General features: G+C 44.4%; 1 protein-coding gene across 3 annotated transcripts; it reads right to left on the bottom strand.

The window, feature by feature from the left end:
• Positions 1 to 640: 640 nt before the first annotated feature.
• LOC309397923 (uncharacterized protein) lies at positions 641 to 19,870 on the bottom strand. Of its 3 annotated transcripts, XM_081964365.1 has the most exons (7): positions 15,452 to 15,670; positions 14,747 to 14,895; positions 11,940 to 13,024; positions 10,537 to 10,648; positions 8,944 to 9,026; positions 6,352 to 6,475; positions 641 to 2,473 (listed from the first exon to the last, which is right to left on the bottom strand). In XM_081964365.1, the coding sequence occupies exons 3-7, from the start codon at positions 12,639 to 12,641 to the stop codon at positions 1,650 to 1,652; spliced, it is 1,845 nt and encodes a 614-aa protein (XP_081820491.1). In that variant the 5' UTR covers positions 12,642 to 13,024; positions 14,747 to 14,895; positions 15,452 to 15,670; the 3' UTR covers positions 641 to 1,649. The 3 variants fall into 3 exon arrangements, with proteins under 3 accessions (XP_081820491.1, XP_081820493.1, XP_081820492.1); XM_081964367.1 differs by lacking the exons at positions 14,747 to 14,895; positions 15,452 to 15,670 and adding an exon at positions 19,844 to 19,870; XM_081964366.1 differs by lacking the exon at positions 14,747 to 14,895.
• Between the last annotated feature and the right edge of the window lie 381 nt (positions 19,871 to 20,251).

The following is a 20,251-nucleotide window of genomic DNA, read 5'->3' as shown; positions in this document are numbered from 1 at the left end:
CTGTTCAAGCAGGAGACCCTATACTATTTCAGAGCAGCCAATCACACGTCACTTTTTTCAGTGCCGTCGTAACTTTGAATGATTGCTAAACAAATGGCTATAATTCGAGGACTCCCTGTACTGGAATTTAGAGAATGGCTATTATTATTGAAATCTTTTCCGCACCACAAGGGGAAGGATTTTTTTCCCCGGGGAGGGGAGAATATGGAAACTACAGATAAATCTTCAACTTGCACCCTTTCATTTAGTGCAGTGTTTCTCAACCTTGGCGACTTTAAGTCCTGTGGACTTCAACTCCCAGAATTCCCTAGCCAGCTGGCTGGGGAATTCTGGGAGTTGAAGCACAGGACTTAAAAGTCGCCAAGGTTGAAAAACACTGATCTAGTGACTGCTCAGAGTTATGACGACACTGGAAAAAGGGGACTTATGCCCGTTTTTCACACTTATGACCGTTGCAGCATCCCCATGGTCACATGATCCAAATTCAAACGCTTGGCAACTGACTCATATTTATGACGGTCATATTCATGACGGTCCCCTTCTGCGACCTTCTGACAAGGAAATTCCACGGGGGAAGCCAAATTCAGTCAGCTAACTTCACTGTTAATTAAGTTAAAAATAAATAAGCCAATCACGGCAGTTGTTATTTATTTATTGATTACATTTATTTGCCATCCACCTTGTAACGAAACAATTGGGCAGCTTAACCCTTCCCCAATAAATAAATCATATACGTCTAATATTTCATTACAGGTTAATTATTATCCCCCAACGTCCCTTATGTTCTCTGTTTGATATACACTATATTGCCAAAAGTATTCGCTCACAACTGATTCTGATTATGTGGATGGGTGAGCGAACACTTTTGGCAATATAGTGTATATAGAAATGGCTCTGTGTGTGTGTGTGTGTTCCAGCATAACTCTGCAATGCCTTAAGCAATTTCAACCAAACTTGGTACACAGATGACTTACTCTCTGGAAAAAAATACTGTGGGGGTAACACAGCTCTAACACCCCTCGGGTGTGTGTTCTGTTAAGATGCAGCCTGTTGTGCCTTTAAATGGCTTCTACTGTACTGCTGTAAAATGGCTTCTACTGTACAGCGCAGTGGAGTTGCCATGGTAACGGCTTCACAGTACTCCACAAGGAGGCTCCCTCTGGGATAAGGGGGAAAATCCAACATTAGAAATTACGTTTGGTCCGGACATTTCCCCCCTATAAATAAATACCCGGGCAACGCCGGTTTATGTGCTAGTTAATTATATTTAAGGGCAAAATAGATCCCCAAGTAAAGTGTTTATCTCTGTGTCCCATTTAATTTCATTTGTCTTCGATCTATTCATTTTCAAATGTTTGGATAAATCTTATTATTCCTGTAAGGCATTTTCAAGGCATGGAACGACTTGCCTTCAGAAGTTGTGGGATCCCCAACGCTGGAGGTTTGAAGAAGAGATTGGACCACCACTGGAATGGATGGTATAGGATTTCCTGCTTGAGCAGGGGGCTGGACTAGAAGACCTCCAAGGACTCTTCCAACTCTGTTGTTCTGCGTACATTTTCTTACTTGCTTAACAATGGAGATTTGAGGGCTCGATTGCCGTCGTAAGCTGAGGAACACCCATATTCGCTTCCAAGCTTCACAAAACACTACTGAAGTTTCTTCCAGGGTGAATTTAGTGATGCCACCACAGCATCTCTCTCGGTCCAAAATCTTCCCCACCGATAAGGTTTCTCTCCCATGTGGATTCTTTGGTGCTTCAGCAACGTCTCTCTTTGGCTGAAACTTTTCAGGCAAGTGGGACAGGTGTAGGGTTTCTCCCCGGTGTGTACCCTTTCGTGTCGAGTCAGCTTGGCTTTCTCGCTGAAGCGTTTCCCACACTGCAAACACGCGTACGGCCTCTCCCCCGTGTGAGTCTTCAGGTGCGCCGTGAGGTTGCGTTTTCTCTGGAATTCCTTCCGACACAAAGGGCATTCGTAAGCTTTGTCTCCGCCGTCTTGCCTCGCGCGATGCTGGCTTGGCTGAATCCACTGGCGGGAGCGTCTCCCGAACCCGACGGGCGGGCCTGGCCCCTCCCTGGTGTCGACCGCTCGATGCGCCAAGGAGCTTTTTTCGCAGCCGGGACAGCGGGAAGATGTCTCCTCCTGTGCATGGACGTTCTGGCGCTCCGTCGGTCTGAGGTCAGCGTGGGTCAACTGATGCGTTGCCCTCGGCGGCTGAGGGTAGAATTGTTCTCCGCAGTCGGGACATTGCTTAGTTATGTGGGTTAGATGCTGGTTAAGGGCCTGTCCCTCTTCCCAAAGGGACCTCCTTGGCAGCATTGCCTCCCACTTTTCTAAATCAGTGTTTCCTTTCTGGAAAAGATGCTTCACAAATCCTTCCTCACAGGAGCTCTCTGTTTGATGGTCTCCCTCTACTTCAGGGCTGCCCGGCTGGAGCGTTTCTTCCTTGATCTCGGTTTTCGTGAGGTGATCTGAGAGAACAGGGAAGAAATTGAAAACAAACAGAGAAGGAAAGGAGAGAAAATACAGCTAGTCCTCAGCTGAATTAAAGACAGGTAGTCCTCGACTTACGATCACATTTGCCCCCAAATTTCTGCCGCTCAGCGAGAACTGTGATGTGAATTTTGCCCCGTTTTACGACCTTTCTTGCCACAGTTGTTAAATGAATCCGGCTTCCCCATTTGCAATCACCTGAGTGGTGCAAATGGGTGTGGTGCCTTGGAACTGATGGAAGGACTGTGTTGTAGACTGGAGATAGATGATGTCGTCTCTCACCCCCTCTGTGTCCCCGAGGGCACAGATAAACCTCCAAGCGGCCTCAACGGCTCTCTAAAGAGAATGCAAATGACCAGGTGTCTGCAAGGAGTATCAATCCTTCCCTTCCCCACCCTGCAGTCAGAGCTGAAGAAGATTCTTGTATGAGAAGGGAAGCATCTTCAAAGAAAACAAATAACCTCTTGGAAAAAGAACTTTTGGGACAAATGGTCATAAGTTGAGGATTACCTGTATATGAAAATAGAGAAACTGTAAAGAAGATGATCTTGACAGAGATAGGCAGTGAGGGGAAAACATTCACTATATTGCCAAAAGTATTCGCTCACAACTGATTCTGATTATGTGGATGGGTAAGCGAATACTTTTGACAATATAGTGTACCTTAAGTCCAAAACAACCAGAAAATATGCACAAGAATTTCAGAGAGACAGATCCCTAATGCATACCAGTATAAGAAGGAGGAGGAATACTGCACAATTAGACTTAAAAGATTACAACCACAGCTGAACTCTAAGCAAGGCTGCTAGTATGACCCTTTTTTTACTACAGAGTGCAAAGAAGAGCAACAAAGATGATCAGGGGACTGGAGGCTAAAACGTATGAAGAACAGTTGCTGGAACTGGGTATGTCTATTTTGATGAAAAGAAGGTCCAGAGGTGACATGATAGCAGTGTCCCAATATCTCAGGGGTTGCCACAAAGAAGAGGGAGTCAAACTATTCTCCAAGGCACCTGAGGATAGAACAAGAAGCAATGGGTGGAAACTAATCAAGGAGAGAAGCAACTTAGAACTGAGGAGAAATTTCCTGACAGTGAGAACAATTAATCAGTGGAACAGCTTGCCTCCAGAAGTTGTGAATGCCCCAACACTGGAAGTCTTTAAGAAGATGTTGGATAGCCATTTGTCTGAAGTGGTGTAGGGTTTCCTGCCTGGGCAGGGGGTTGGACTAGAACAGTGATGGCGAACATACATTATATATTACATACATTATATATTACATTATCCTCGACTTACAACCACAACGGAGGCCAAAATTAACGTTGCTAAGCGAGACATTTGTTCAGTGAGTTTTGCCCCATTTTACTACTTTTCTGGCCACTGCTAAATGAACCCTTGCAATTGTTAAGTTAGCCACACTGTTGTTAAGCGAATCTGGCTTGCCCGTTGACTTTGCTCGTCAGAAGGGCGCAAAAGGGGATCACGTGACCCCGGGACGCTGCAACCGTCATAAATATGAACCAGTGGCCACGCATCTGAATTTTGATCATGTGACCATGGGGATGTTGCAGGGTTACAAGGGTGAAAAGGGGTCGTAAGTCACATTTCTCAATGCTATTGTGCTATTGAACAGTTACTAAATGAACTGCTGTAAGTCGAAGACTACATGTACCGTATTTTTCAGAGTATAAGACACACCAAGATTTTGAAGAGGCAAATTAAAAAAAAAAATTTTTTTTTTGCACTCCGCAGACCTCCCAAAAATGCCCTGTTTTTCACAAAAACGGGCCCGTTTGTTTTCAAAAAACGGCCGTGCATAGCCTTTAAGAGGCTTCTAGAGTGTTCCTGGGGGCTGGGAGGGGGGAAAAACGAGCAAAACACAGCCCGTTTTTCGCTCATTTCTGCCCTCCCCAGCCCCCAGGAGCACTCTGGAAGCCTCCTAAAGGCTCTGCACAGCCATTTTTGCAAAGGAGGCAGGGTTTCGGGAGGCCAAAAATGCTGTATTCAGTGTATAAGACGCACCCAGATTTTCACCCTCTTTTTTGAGGGAAAAATGTGTGTTTTCTACTCCGAAAAATACGGTAGTTAAGAGCGCAAACTGGTCATAAGACTTTTTTCTGTGCCATTGTCGCTTTGATCAGTCACTAAACAAGTGGTTGTAAGTCAAGGACTATTGTATGTCGTTCTAGCTACTAACTAGTTTTAGTATCCACGTGGACTCGATTTTCAGTCTGGTCTACTTGGTGGGGCTGATAACAATTTGCAGATTGCATGCAGGTAGTCCTCCACTTACAACAGTTCACTTAGTGACCGTCCAAACTTACAACGGCACTGAAGAAAAAAGGACTTATGACCGTTTTTCACAGTTACGGCCTTTGTAGCATCCCCAGGGTCACTTGATCAAAATTCAGATGCTTGGCAACTGGTTCATACTTACGACGGTTGCAGCGTCTCAGGATCAGGCGCTGCCCTTCGGCGACCTTCTGACAAACAGATTCAATGGGGAAGTCAGATTCACTTAACAACCGGGTTACTAACTTATCAACTGCAGTGATTCACTTAGCCACTGAGACAAGAAAGGTCATAAGAAGAGGCAAAACTCAACCAACGTCTCACTTAACAACAGAAATCTTGGGCTCAATTATCATGGGGAGCCAAGGGCTACCAGTACAGTCTTTTAAGAGTGCCTGAATATCTTGCCTTTGTTACTGGAGAGGTTCTCTGTTCTGACCGAGGCTTCCCGAGAGCATGAAGCAAACTCCTTGTCCAGACAAAAACCCCTTGTATTAATTGACTGTGGATTCTGCTCATTGACATCCAGTAAAGTCTTTCAAGGGAGGATTTACAGTCACAGACCTTATCTGGCTTGGAGAGCTGACAGGCCGATATCTGCAAAATTTGGCAAGGAGCCTCGGAGAGTCACGAACCAATTAAGCGAACTAATTGTCTCCTGCAAACTCCACTCCCTTTTCTCCCCTCTTCTATTTCCTCTGGGAAATAGTCCACCTGGGCCTTACTCCCAAGTCGACCCCTGTTCTTTAGCTGTTCCCTTCGTCTGGCAACTCTGCACCTGCGCACATTGGGAACAGGCTCCAGCTGTTCCTCTGCCTCACTGATGTCTGACTCTGAAGGCAGCTGATAACTGGCATACGGCCCTGGCCCCCTCTCTGCCTCCGACACAGAGCCCTCATCAGAGCCTTCCCCTGACTCCGAAGACTGGCCCATCTTCCTCCCCAACCTCCTCACTGTCCGAATCCGCTGCCAGCTCCACTGGCCGGCCACAACATGTTCTGTGAAATTCCTGATTGCCGCCTGGGAGATTCACAGACTCAGAGAAGGCCAGCTTAGAGTTGGCGGATTCAGAGCCTTACCTTCCAGGTAAGTGCAGGGCCCGTGCGGAGGCTCTGGGAGGGCGAAAAACGCACCCATTCCCGGCTCCCGGATGGCCTCTAGAGCCCGAGGGAGGCTGTTTGCACCCTCCTGGAGGCTCAAGGGAAGCCTCCGGAGCATGGAGGTGGTGAGAAACGCCCCCCACCACCGTGGTGCAGGAGGCCAAGTAGGCCACGCCCACCCAGCAATGCGTTTAAATATTTTAGGGGAGGGCTTAGCGGTATTTTGGGGAGGGGGAGGGTTTATTTGAAAGCATGCGCTCAAAGGCCCAATTGGGCTTATTATCCAGGGAGGCCTTATTTTCAGGGAACCTTCAAATATTGCCAAGCAAATTATTTTCCTGCAACTCCACTAGGAAGCAATATGGAGTTTTTTTTTTTTAAAAAAAAAAGATAAACAGAGGAACGAACCTTTTTTCCCCTCTTTTTTTCCAGGGGTAATAATGGAAAAGGGGTTCTTGACTTACCCAAAGATGTCGCCTGCTCGCGGCCGTCTTGCAGGATCTCTCTGTAAAAAGCTTTTTGGGCTGGGTCCAGTGAGGAGGATTCTCCCTCAGTGAAATGCACAGCCAGTTCGAAGTCCACCGATCCCTGAACCAAGGAGGAGCTCAAATTGTGATTTCTATTTTATTTATTTATTTGCATCCCCCCCCCCTTTACTATTTTTTACAACTAACCTAAGGCATAGCCAACACACCTTTCTCCTCTTATTTTTCCCACAATCACCTTTGGAGGTGGGTTGGCCTTAGAGAATGTGACTGGCCCAAGGTCACTCATCTGGCTTTCATGGCTAAAAGGCAGGACTTGAACTCATGGGCTGTTCTGACCGAGGCTTCCCAAGAGAATGAAGCAAACGTTTGGTCCTGACAGAAAAACCCTTTTATTAATTTACTGTGAATTCTGCTCATTCACGTCCGGCAAAGACTTTCAAGGGAGGATTTACAGTCACAGACCTTATCTGGCTTGGAGAGGTGCCAGGCTGATATCTGCAAAACTTGCCAAGGACTCTCGGAGAGTCACGAACGAATGAAGCGAACTAATTGTCTCCTGCAAACTCCACTCCCCTTTTGCTCCTCTTTTATTTCCTCCGGGAGGGGCCACTCATCGTCCACCTGTGGCCTTACTCCCAAATTAACCACTGTTCTTTAGCTGTTCCCTTCGTCTGGCAACTCTGCGCATGCGCACACTGGGAACAGGCTCCAGCTGTTCAACTGCCTCAGTGATGTCTTACCTGAAGGCAGCTGATAATTGGCATATGGCTGTGGCCCCATCTCTGCCTCTGACACAGAGCCCTCATCAGAGCCTTCCCCAGACTCCAGGATTGGCCCATGTTCCTCCCCAACCTCCTCACTGTCCGAATCTGCTACCAGCTTCACTGGCCGCTGGCAGGCCACAACATGGGCCTCCTGCTTTCTAGCCTGGTGCCTGAACCACTAGGCCAAACTGGGTCTTTGTATTCGGCCATAAAACACGGAACCCCATTAAGGATTGCAAGTTGACCTCCAGAAACTCAGTTTGCTTTTGCTGCTTCAGCTGGCAATCCAGAAGGTTGGAAGCCTCCCAGTAGAAAAAACAGGGCACAAAGTGTGTCCTTTCTGAAGAATTCTAGAGTTGGAACTGACCTCAAAGGTCATCTAGTCCAACCCCTGCTCATTGCAGGATCTTCTAAATCTTTTGGACGGAACAGATATCTGGCTCCTGTTGAAAACACTTTAGTACTTAATTGAACGTGTCATCTTCCTCTATACGGGTTAGCCCTCGAATGACAACCATTTGCTTAGCGACTGTTAAAAGTTACACAGCCCCTGAAAACAGTGACTTATGACAAGTCCTTGCACTTATGACTGTTGCAGCATCCTAGCGGTCACATAATCAAAATTTCTACCATGTATTGTAACATTCAGAAAAAAAATATACGTATATAGTAAATATGAGCAGTGCTACTCCTTTACTGATTATTCAGTATTAAAATACCTGAGAGCCAATGTCAGTTAATCTATTTTTATAATAGTCCTCAGCATGGTTGGTTGCTTGGCAACCATTCGAAGTTGTGACGCACCACAAAATAGATGGGATCTGGATTTGAAGTTAGGGTGGCAGCCCCCCTCCCCCTGTCACATGATCGCAATTTGGAAACTTGGCCATCAGCCCGCATTTACAACTGTTTGCAATCTGACCACAATTTGCCAGATCTGACCACATTTTTGCCAGATCTGATCACATTTTTGCCAGATCTGACCACATTTTTGCCAGATCTGATCACATTTTTGCCAGATCTGATCACATTTTTGCCAGAAACTGAGAGTAAATGCTGATTTCTGGCCAAAATATGGTCATTTTTGCTAGTAATCAGCACTTACTTCCACTTTCTGGTAAAAGACACTCATCGTGACTAATGGGTTCCCTTAATGACCGTGGCATTCACTTAATGACTGTGGTGTTCACTCTACGACCACTGCTGTCAGAACTGGAAGCCATCTTTTACCCTGGGCCTTCAGGTCTGCCACATTTTCTGCTGTGGGAAAATGGGAGGGGGGGATTAGATGGAGTATGGGTGAGATATAGTCAAAATAACATTCTTTTCTCAGAGAGACAAGGACACCTTGCCCTGCAGCTGCGATGGTGTGACTGGGAGGCATCTCCACTTTTGGGCAGTGCTTGATTGGGCCATGTGATGGACACGTGGGTGCTGGGCAGGGATTTGAACTTTCACTTGGGTGGGGAAAACCTGGAAACTCACACATCTGGGTTTCCCCAGATGTGCCAATATGACACCTCTAATAAAATGGAACTTTGAGGAAACTCAAGCCTCGGAGTCTTCTTTCGTTGGGGGTGTTGCTTGGAACCCTGACCATTAGCATTGGCTTAACCACCATTGCAAAAAAAAAGGTCATAACATCAGGTACAGCTTAACGTGCCCGCTTAATGACCATCATCATGACTTAAAATCATAATGGTGGGTTCAATGACCGTTGTAAACCGAGGACTACCTATCCAAGATGGTTGATCTTACAAAAACTGGTCACAAGGCCTCCCCCTCCTGCTGGATGTTTACGAACCTCATTTGGTCCTGTTTCAACGAAGTCTCGACCCTCAGGTGGAGGAAAAGATACTGGATGGCTACAAGGGCTGTTTACATCATCTATAGAAGACAAGATTAATTTCTTCAACTTTTCCATGAAATATACCCCAAAGGGCTGACTGCAATAAAATAGAATAAAAGATGCACCATTCACATGACCTAAGAAAATGTAAACAAACTATAACACTGGTTTAAAAATAAACGCATGCTAATTATAACTATCGAAGTGAAGCTGAAGTGTTTTCTTCCTCTTAACTGGAGACTAAAACATATGAAGGGGACTGGAGACTAAAACATATGAAGAACGGTTGCAGGAACTGGGTATGTCTAGTTTAATGAAAAAAAGGACTAGGGGAGACATGATAGCAGTGTTCCAATATCTCAGGGGTTGCCACAAAGAAGAGGGAGTCAAGCTATTCTCCAAGGCACCTGAGGGCAGAACAAGAAGCAATGGGTGGAAACTAATCAAGGAGAGAAGCAAGTTAGAACTGAGGAGAAACTTCCTGACAGTTAGAACAATTAATCAGTGGAACAGAAAATGCCTCCAGAAGTTGTGAATGCCCCAACACTGGAAGTCTTTAAGAAGATGTTGGATAGCTATTTGTCTGAAACAGTATAGGGTTTCCTGCCTAGGCAGGGGGTTGGACTAGAAGACCTCCAAGGTCCCTTCTATTTCTAGTGCTAAACTGTAAAGTAGTCCTTTTACCTCAAAGGTCATCTAGTCCAACTAGATGACCAGCTCAAGCAGGAGACCCTACACCATTTCTGACAAATAGCTGTCCAGTCTCTTCTTGAAAGTCTCAAGTGATGAAGCCCCCGCAACTTCAGAAGGCAACTTCTGTTCCATTGGTTGATTGTTTTCACTGTCAGAAAGTTCCTCCTCATTTCTAGGTTGAATCGCTCCTTGGTCAGTTTCTATCCATTATTCCTTATCTGGCCTTCAGGTGCCTTGGGAAATAGCTTGACCCTCCTCCCTCTCTGTGGCAGCCCCTCAAATATTGGAAGACTGCTATCATGTCTCTCCTGGTCCTTCTCTCCCCTAGACTAGCCATGCCCAGTTCCTGAAACCGTTCTTCATATGTTTTAGTCTCCAGTCCCCTCATCATCCTGGTTGCTCTTCTCTGCACTCTTTCTAGAGTCTCAACATCTTTTTATAGTGTGGTGACCAAAACTGGATGCAGTACTCTAGATGTGGCCTTACTAAAACATTATAGAGTAGTATTAGTACCTCACTTGGTCTTGATTGTATCCCTCTGTTAATGCAACTTAGGATTGCATTGGCTTTTTTTTTTGGCTGCCACCGCACACTGCTGGCTCATATTTAGCTGGTTGTCCAGCTAAAATAGGGGTATCCAAACTTGGGATCTTTAAGACTTGTGGACTTCAACTCCCAGAATTCCCCAAACAGCCTGGTTGGGGAATTCTAGGAGTTGAAGTCCACAAGTCTTAAAGATCCCAAGTTTGGATACCCCTGAGCTAAATATACCTAAGAGTTTCAAAGGGTAGCATTTGGCACACTACAAGTTTTCCTTGCATCAGACATCGAGTCAACCGTGCTAAATCCACAAACCTCGATGTGTTGATCTCCGATCCCTAGGAATATGCTCTTCATTCTCCACAAACAGCAGTTCCTTTACAGGATTGCGTGCATCTTCAATCCTGTCTTTGGAAGATACCGGCACCTTGAAACAAACAAGAAAACTCCCAATGAGTTTTGAGAACTGTTTTACAAAAACTATACTTTCTCCCAGGTTTTGCATGCTCTGCCCTGGCTTAAAATGCTTTATTTTCACTGCCTTGGGAATCACACAATAGGCATTCACAGAGAATGCTCTAATCACCATTTTTAATCTCCCAACAATCCTGCGAGGTACGTTTCACTGAGGGGGGAAAAAAACCAGGAAAAGGTTAACTGGTGCTTTTCATGCCCAAGTGAGGATTTGAACTCGGATCTTATCATTCTTAATTCTTCACAGAGTTGCTCTGTGAGATGGGCGGTCTCCAAAATTAACATAAATAAGAATAAGACAGGAATGTAAGACCTCAACTTAGGACCCCAATTGAGCCAATAATTTCTGTTGGTAAGCAAGACCATTGTTAAGTGAGTTTTGCCCCATTTTATGACCTTTGTCGCCACAGTAGTTAAGTGAGTCACTGCACTTGTCAAGTTAGTAACCAGGTTGTTAAATAAATCTGGCTTCCCCATTGAGTTTGTCAGACGGTCGCGAAAAGTGATTGCGTGACTCCGGGACACTGGAGTCACCAATATGAGATCATGTAGCCATGGGAATGCTGCAATGGCCGTAAGTGTGAAAAATGGGCAGTGTAACTTCAAATGGTCTCTAAATGAGCTGTTGTAAGTCGAGGGTTTACTTGCAAATAGCTGTTCTTTAGTAACATTCGTTCCATGATTCTCCCAGCCTCCCTGCCATCTCTCCCAGAGCTCTTTAAAGGAGGAATATAATAGAAATGTAACATTCACTCAGCCTTCCATCCTTCTGAGGTCGGTAAAATGAGGGCCCAGATTGTTGGAAGGGAAGATGGTAACTCTGTAAACCGCTTACAGAGGGCTATGAAGGACAGTGAAGCGGTATATAAGTCTAAGTGCTATTCCTACTGCTACATCTCGCTCCTTCCAGTCCGCTTGCTGAGGAGCAAAGAGGCAATTCAGAGCAGTGGTGGCGCAGTGGTTAGAGTGCAGTACTGCAGGCTACTTCTACTGACTGCCGGCTGACTGCAATTTGGCAGTTCAGATCGCACCAGGGCTCAGGGCTGACTCAGCCTTCCATCCTTCCGAGATCAGTAAAAGGAGGACCCAGATGGTTGGGGACAATATGCTGTCTCTGTAAACCGCTTAAAAAGGGCTGTAAAGCACCTTGAAGCGGTATATAAGTCTAAGGGCTATTGCTATTATTATAAGAATTTTATAAAGAGCTGAGCAACTCATCCATTTCCAATAACTCCCAACCTCACCTGTTGTTTCCACGTCTCTGCCTCATTTGGGCTCGTCAGGAAATCCTCCCTCACCTCAGTAGTCTGGATCCAATTCTCTGGGTCACATTCCCGGACCCAGCTCTGGATCTCTGGGGGCAGGATGGCCAGGAACTGCTCCAGGATCAGCAGCTCCAGGATCTGCTCCTTGGTGTGTCTCTCTGGCTTCAACCACTGGTGGCAAAGCTCCCGGAGACGTCTATAAACTCTCTGAGGGTCTTCAACCTCATGGTAACGGAACCGGCGGAAGTGCTGGCGCTGGGCCTCCATTTTGAAGGCTGCTGCTCGCATGATGGCAGACTTGACTTTCCCATAATCTTCTTGGTCTCCGTTTTCCAGGCTGTTAAAGGCCTCTCTGACTTGTCCGGTCAGTGCCGGCAGAAGCCGGGCTACCCATTCTGTTTTAGGCCACTGGCAAGCTTCAGCCACCTGCTCAAAGGAGATCAAAAATGACTTGGCATCGTCCCAGGGGTCAAAAGTCCTCTGTCCCCCAACTGAATGAAGGTGACGCCTTGACTTTAAGGATTCCTGCTGCCCCTGGCCTTCCCGATCCTTGTCTTGTCCCCCTTCAGGATCTCGTTTGATCTGTTTCGAGGCTAGGCAGTCTGGAAACTCTCCAGGAACAAAAGCCTCAACGGGGCTCTTCTCCAAATTCAGATCCATCAGTGGGTCTGATTGTTTCATCTTTGCATCCAGGCCCACAGGCTCCCTTTTCCTGTGACTTTCCTTCCTTGCTAGAAATCTTTATTTATTTAAAGGATTTATTTATTGAGAGAATTTCTATGGCCGCCTGCTCACTTTCAGTGACTCTAGGCGGCTTGCAAACAATTTCAAAAATCCAACATAAGAAGATCACAACAAGAGTTAGTGACAACAAGCAATCAAATCAATCTTTGCTCTAGGTTCAGACTGTTCTGAAACCCAGCAAGCGAGGCTCTTGTTTGCCAATCGAGCTGGAGTGATCGATTTGAGGAAGGCAGCTGCTCTTTCACTGATGGTTCATAGGGCAAACTGCAGCATATTCCGAAAATCTCCCAACAGATTTCACGTCTAGCCATGGAGGTATCCTGTAAAGAAAAGAGAAGGATTATTTCTATCTCCTTTGGTGGACTCCAGGTCCCATTATCCCCTGCTACTATAAATCAATGGCGAAAGATAATGGGGGAGGAAGTGTCACTCTATGACACTTGGAGGATCCCATGCTCCTTTTTCCTGGTACAGGTAGCTCTTACTTAACAATAATTGGGACCGACAGCCTCCATCACTAAGCAATGGAGTTGTTAAGCAAGCCATCACGTGACTGCAACAGACTTGATGACTTCACTTCTACACCATTTCAACACGGTCGATTTTCAAGGCAAATATGTCTCTGAATCTCTCGCTGAATTTTAAAGAGTTTTCCAGTGAAGGCAGGACATTAGTAGCTCTGTCATCATTGAAGGCAAAGAAGAAATATCTCTGAAACAATCATGGTCTGTGTGTGTGTGTGTTGCAAATAATACAAACATAGTCATTTGCATCTAAATACAAAAAGAAAGAAAGAAAAGGAAAACCCCACCCCCCAAACACCCTGTTTCCCCCCCCCCCCTTATATTTCTTCTTCTATAACAACTAAAGAATATACACCATATTCCAACTGTGCCCTTATCCCCTCCAAAACAACATATATTTTTGAGTAGATTTATTCCCTTTGCCATCCACCAACACTTTTTATAAAATCCCCCCCCCATATTTCATTATAATGGTTTGCTTTCATCATCCCTTTTTAAAATTTAATTTCCGTTGTTAATTTATCATTTGTTGCCATACTCCAAATTTCATTATACCACTCATTTCTTTGAATATCTCAATTTTGTCCCCAATATGTAGCCATCACTAATCTAGCTGCCATTATCAAATTTACAAATCATTTCCTTTTTTGTTTCATTTATATCCCATTTTTCCACCAGCAACAGTAATGTAATTCTCAGTGACATGTCTAAATTTACATTCAAGAGTGCTCTAATTTCTCTAAACATCATATCCCATATTTTTTGTGCGCTATCACAATCCCACCACATATGTTTGTATGTTCCAACCTCTTTCTTGCACCTCCAATAAATATTTGCATATTTGCCATCTATTTGATTTAATTTAGGTGGTGTTAAATACCACCTCCATATCACTTTATATCCATTTTCCTTAACTCTAATGGACATATTCTTATATATTCTTCTATTCCAAATATTTTTTCCAATCAGTATCATTTATTTCTCATAAATCTGATTCCCAAATTAATTTTAAACCTTTTGCCTGCTCTTCTAATTCAGTTAATATTCTATATATATATATATATATATATATATATATATATATATATATATATATATATATATATATATATATATATATATATATATCCCAATTCTTCCTTTTACAATACAATACAATAGTAGAGTTGGAAGGGACCTTGGAGGTCTTCTAGTCCAACCCCCTGCCTAGGCAGGAAACCCTATACCGTTTCAGACAAATGGCTATCCAACATCTTCTTAAAGACTTCCAGTGTTGTAGCATTCACAACTTCTGAAGGGAACTTCTGTTCCACTGATTAATTGTTCTAACTGTCAGGAAGTTTCTCCTCAGTTCTAAGTTGCTTCTCTCCTTGATTAGTTTCCACCCATTGCTTCTTGTTCTACCCTCAGGTGCTTTGGAGAATAGTTTGACTCCCTCTTCTTTGTGGCAACCCCTGAGATATTGGAACACTGCTATCATGTCTCCCCTAGCCCTTCTTTTCATTAAACTAGACATACCCAGTTTCTGCCACCGTTCTTCAGGTGTTTTAGTCTCCAGTGCCCTCATCATCTTTGTTGCTCTTCTCTGCACTCTTTCTAGAGTCTCTCTTTTCCTATATATACTTCATTCACAGGTTGTCTAGCAAATAAATAAATGCCGGAGCACCCTGAAATAAATAAATCAATGCCCACTGCATTATTAAAAATAAATCAGCTATCAAAAGTGGCAAGCATCAACAGCAACAGCATCAAGTGTGTTGATCACAGCAAAATTAAGAATCTGAATTATTAGCATTAATTACAGCTAGAAAGGGACCTTGCAGGTCTTCTACTCCAGCCCCATTCTCAAGCAGGAGACCCTAAGGGACTGTCCAGTCTCTTCTTCAAACCCTCCAGTGATGGAGCATCTGGAAACAAGTTGTTCCACTGATTAATTGTTCTCACTGTTAGGAAGTTTCTCCTTAATTCCAGGTGGCGTCTCTCCTTGATTTGTTTCCACCCATTGTTTCCTGTCCAGCCTTCAGGTGCTTTGGAAAATAAGTTGACCTCTTCCTCTTTATGGCACTAACCCTAACCCTCAAATATTGGAATACTGCTGTTATATCCCCCCCTAATCCTTCTTCTCTCTCTAGATTAGCCATACCCAAATCCTGTAACCCCTCTTCATTCAATTAGCCTAGATTACCTTCAAAATACTCGCAGAGGGTGAAAATCTTTTAATACCTGTTTCACCATCTGATGATGATGATGTAAAGCCTCCTTGGATAGAAGAAGTCTATCTGACCCGCAGCAGGGCCAGGGGAAGGATGTAGCATCCCCTAAAAAAAAAAGCAACCAGCAATAGCGGGATCAGCCTTTGCTCTTTGCAGGACCCCGCCCAGCCGTTCCCCAACCTCCGGCTCTCGAGCGACGCTCTGCTCCCCCTCCCCTGTTCCCAGGACTCCGCCGAGGACGACTGACCTAAAAAAAAAAGCCGCTTTACCTCCAAGATCAGGATGAGCCGGAAATAGCGTTGCGGGCAGGTCTAAGAACCCAACTCTGTGGTTTTAACTCCATCGTACCGCCCTGTGGCTTGAAAGCGTGGAAATACTGCGCAGAGTTCAGCCTTACTGACTTCTTAGTGTGTTTAGAAGAATGGGATGGGATGATAGAGTAGAATAGAATGGTTGAATAGTACCATTCCAGACAAGTGACTGTCCGGTGTTTTCTTAAAAGCCTCCAGTGATGAAGCACCCACAACTGCTGAAGACAAGCCATTCCACAGGCTAGGTTAGGTTAGGTTAGGTTGGGTTGGGTTGGGTTGGGTTGGGTTGGGTTGGGTTGGGTTGGGTTGGGTTGGGTTGGGTTGGGTTGGGTTGGGCTGGGCTGGGCTGGGCTGGGCTAGGCTAGGCTAGGCTAGGCTAGGCTAAGCCTAGGTGAATAGAATATAATAGGAAAAGGGAATAGGGAATAGGATAGAATAGAATAGAATAGAATAGAATAGAATAGAATAAACAGAGTTGGAAGGGACCTTGAAGGTCCTCAAGTCCAACCCCCTGCTCAGGCAGGAAACCCTATACCGTTTCAGACAAATGGCTACCCAACATCTTCTTTAAAACTCACAGTATTGGGGCATTCACAACTTCTGGAGGCAAGTTGTTCCACTGATTAATTGTTCTAACTGTGAGGAAATTTCTCCTCAGTTCTAAGTTGCTTCTCTCCTTGATTAGTTTCCACCCATTGCTTCTTGTCCTACCCTCAGGTGCTACACACACACAAAAGGAATCTCCCTCCAGAAAACCCTTCTTTTTATGACATGGGCACTGGCCAGTCCTATCAGCGGCCCTCAGTTTCAAAAAATCCCAAGAATGCCCATTGGATAGCTAAAGTGGTCCAAGTCCTGCCACTAAATGAGATCCTCTGGAGATTCTGCCATAATTCTGAGAAGATTCCCATTTCCCTTTCTCCTTGGCATTGAGGCAGTGAGAAGGATCTTTGCTGGATAGGTAGCTGGAAGGATTTATGGATTAGGACCAACAACTGATCCTGCTCAAGGAATTCTTGAGTCAAGCTATTCTCCAAGGCACCTGAGGACAGAACAAGAAGTAATGGGTGGAAACTAATCAAGGAGAGAAGCAACTTAGAACTGAGGAAAAACTTCCTGACAGTTAGAACAATTAATCAGTGGAACAGAAATTGCCTCCAGAAGTTGTGAATGCCCCAACACTGGAAGTCTTTAAGAAGATGTTGGATAGCCATTTGTCTGGAACGGTATAGGGTTTCCTGCCTAGGCAGGGGGTTGGACTAGAAGACCTCCAAGGTCACTTCCAACTCTACTATTGTATTGTATTGTATTGTATTCTCAATTCTCAATCAGCATAGAGTTGGCAGGGACCTTGGAGGTCATCTAGTCCAACCCCCTGCTCAAGCAGGAGTCCCTATACCATTTCAGATAGTTGGCTGTCCAATCTCTTCTTAAAAACCTCCAGTGATGGAGCACTCACAATCTCTGGAAGCAAGTTGTTCCACGGGTTAATTGTCCTCACTGTTAGGGAGTTTCTCTTTAGTTCCAGGTTGCTTCTCTCCTTCATTACTTTCCATCCATTGTTTCTTGCCTTGTCTTCTGGTGCTTTGAAAAATAGATTGACCCCTTCTTCTTTGTGAATTGAGCGACATGAGAGCACTGTTTCAATATCTCAGGGGTTGCCACAAAGAAGAGGAAGTCAAACTATTCTCCAGAGCACCTGAGGGTAGAACAAGAAGCAATGGATGGAAACTAACCAAGGAGAGAAGCAACCTAGAACTAAGGGGGAATTTCCTGACAGAACAATTAATTAGTGGAACGACTTGCTTCCAGAATTTGTGGGTGCTCTAACACTGGAAGTTTTAAATAAGAGATTGGACAACATTGGTCTGAAATGGTACAAGATCTCCTGCCTGAGCAGGGGGTTGGACTAGAAGACCTCCAAAGTCCCTCTCAACTCCGTTATTCTGTTACAGTAAAGGTTCTTCATCCTTGGATGAAGACACATCTTGACGTGAATTGTCTGGGCCTTTTGGGAGGTGTAGGTGGGTGGTTTTTAGAGTGGGAATGGGTCAAGGAGCCTCTGGGAGAACAAATGGCTCCTTTCCCTACCTTTATCCAATCGACTCTATCATCTCAAAAAACAATTCGGAACTATGCCACCTTAATCTATGAGAGTGATCCAGAGTTCTGGCATTACACATTACAGGAGTAAATACATCCACACAAAATACAGATTTTCACGGTGTCCATACGGTGAAGTCAACAAATGTTTATTTTCTACCTTCCTTGCTTAAACTAGCCACAGTGGTTGAACCAGTCCGGCTCTGACCTCAAGTCATGAAATGAATGTCTACTTGTCCAACATACATGAAAACTTGTCTACTTGTCAAATGTACATCCTTGGACAGTATTTCAGTGTTTCTCAAAATGTGACCTGGGCGTCCCCCAAGACTCTCTCAATGGGTCCACAAAATCATAATTATTTGGTGGCCAAGTGAACCAATCAATTTCAATTTTTAATGCTGTAACTATCAATAGATAATACAAACCAAAGGCCTCCTGGGATTCTTTTTTCTCCTGAGGGGAAAAAAATTAAGAAACACCATTTTAAATTGTCCCAAAGGTGCTTTTCCCCCCCACCCACCCCAAGAAGCAACTGGACTTCCTGGTTTTTCTTTGAAGATGTTTTGTTTTAAATGATTTTTTGCGTGCTTAGGGGCCTTCAAGTTGGCACATCGTGGAGCTTTTCTTAAGTAGATTTCCTGCACTTTTTGTTAAGATTATATTTATTTTAAAGCTATACCGGTATATGGGCACCCACTTTAAGTAACTTTGGGTAGCTCACAATAAATAAATAAATAAAATTCGTTAAGTAGGTTTTGCTTCATTTTAAAACCTCTCTTGCCACAGTTGTTAAGTGAATCACTGCAGTTGATCATTTAGCAACCCAATTGTTAATTGAATCTGGCTTCCCTCTTGTCAAAAGGCTGTAAAAGGTGATCACATGACCTTGCAAAACAGCAACGGTCATAAATGAGTCAGTGGGAAGCGTTCGAATTTTGAGTACATGACCATGGGATGCTGCAAAGGTCATAACTGAAAAATGATCATAAGACACATTTTTCAGGGCCGTTGTAACTTTGAACGGTCACTAAATGAACTGTTGTTAAGTCGAGGACTACAGGTAGTCCTCAATGTATGACCACAATTGAGCCCAAAACTTATGTTCCTAAGTGAGACATTTGTTAAGTGAGTTTTGGCCCCATTTTACACCTTTTCTTGCCACATTTGTTAAGCGAATCACTGCAGTTGTTAAATTAATGCTACAGTTGTTAAATGAATCATCTTTCCATTGACTTGGCTTGTCAGAAAGTTGCAAAAAGGGGATCAGGTGACCCTGGGATATTGCAACCGTGGTAAATGTGAGTCAGTTGTCAAGCATCTGAATGTAAATCACCTGACCAGGGGATGCTACAACAATCATAAGTGTGGGAAATGGTCATATTTTTTTCAGTGCCATTGTAACCTGGAATAGTCACTAAGTGAACTGTTGTAAGTGGAGGACTACCTGTACCTGTACTTCGGAAAACCGAAGCTGGCCTCAGAAAGGGCAGGAAAAGGATCGACCAAAGGGAGAGAAGTTGCCTGCAGAAGTTGTTGTGGGAGCTTCATCACTGGAAGCTTTCAAGAAGGGACTGGACTGCCATCTGTCAGAAATGGTATAAGGTTATAGGCACAATACAATACAATAGCAGAGTTGGAAGGGACCTTGGAGGTCTTCTAGTCCAACCCCCTGCCTAGGCAGGAAACCCTATACCGTTCCAGACAAATGGCTATCCAACATCTTCTTAAAGACTTCCAGTGTTGGGGCATTCACAACTTCTGGAGGCAATTTCTGTTCCACTGATTAATTGTTCTAACTGTCAGGAAGTTTCTCCTCAGTTCTAAGTTGCTTCTCTCCTTGATTAGTTTCCACCCATTGCTTCTTGTTCTGCCCTCAGGTGCCTTGGAGAATAGCTTGACTCCCTCTTCTTTGTGGCAGCCCCTGAGATATTGGAATACTGCTATCATGTCTCCCCTAGTCCTTCTTTCTCTTAAGCTAAACATACCCAGTTCCTGCAACTGTTCTTCATGTGTTTTAGTCTCCAGTCCCCTAAACATCTTTGTTGCTCTTCTCTGCACTCTTTCTAGAGTCTCCACATCTTTTCTACATCGTGGCGACCAAAGCTGAATACAGTATTCCAAGTGTGGCCTTACCAAGGCATTATAAAGTGGTATTAACACTTCATGTGATCTTGATTCTATCCCTCTGTTGATGCAGCCTAGAACTGTGTTGGCTTTTTTTGCAGCTGCTGCACACGGCTGGCTCATATTTAAATGGTTGTCCACTAGGACTCCAAGACCCCTAGGTGTTCACTAATTCATTGCTTGATTATCTTTTCCAGAATCTTTCCTGGCATTGTGGTCAGGCTGATAGGTTTGTAGTTTCCTGGATCTGTTTTTTCCCTTTTTCGAAG

The sequence above is a fragment of the Natrix helvetica genome, assembly GCF_964273705.1.
Source record: "Natrix helvetica genome assembly, chromosome: 1".
In the NCBI taxonomy this organism is placed as follows: Eukaryota; Metazoa; Chordata; class Lepidosauria; order Squamata; family Natricidae; genus Natrix; species Natrix helvetica.
The sequence above is the reverse complement of the archived record's forward strand: the minus strand, read 5'-3'. Positions and strand labels throughout refer to the sequence as shown.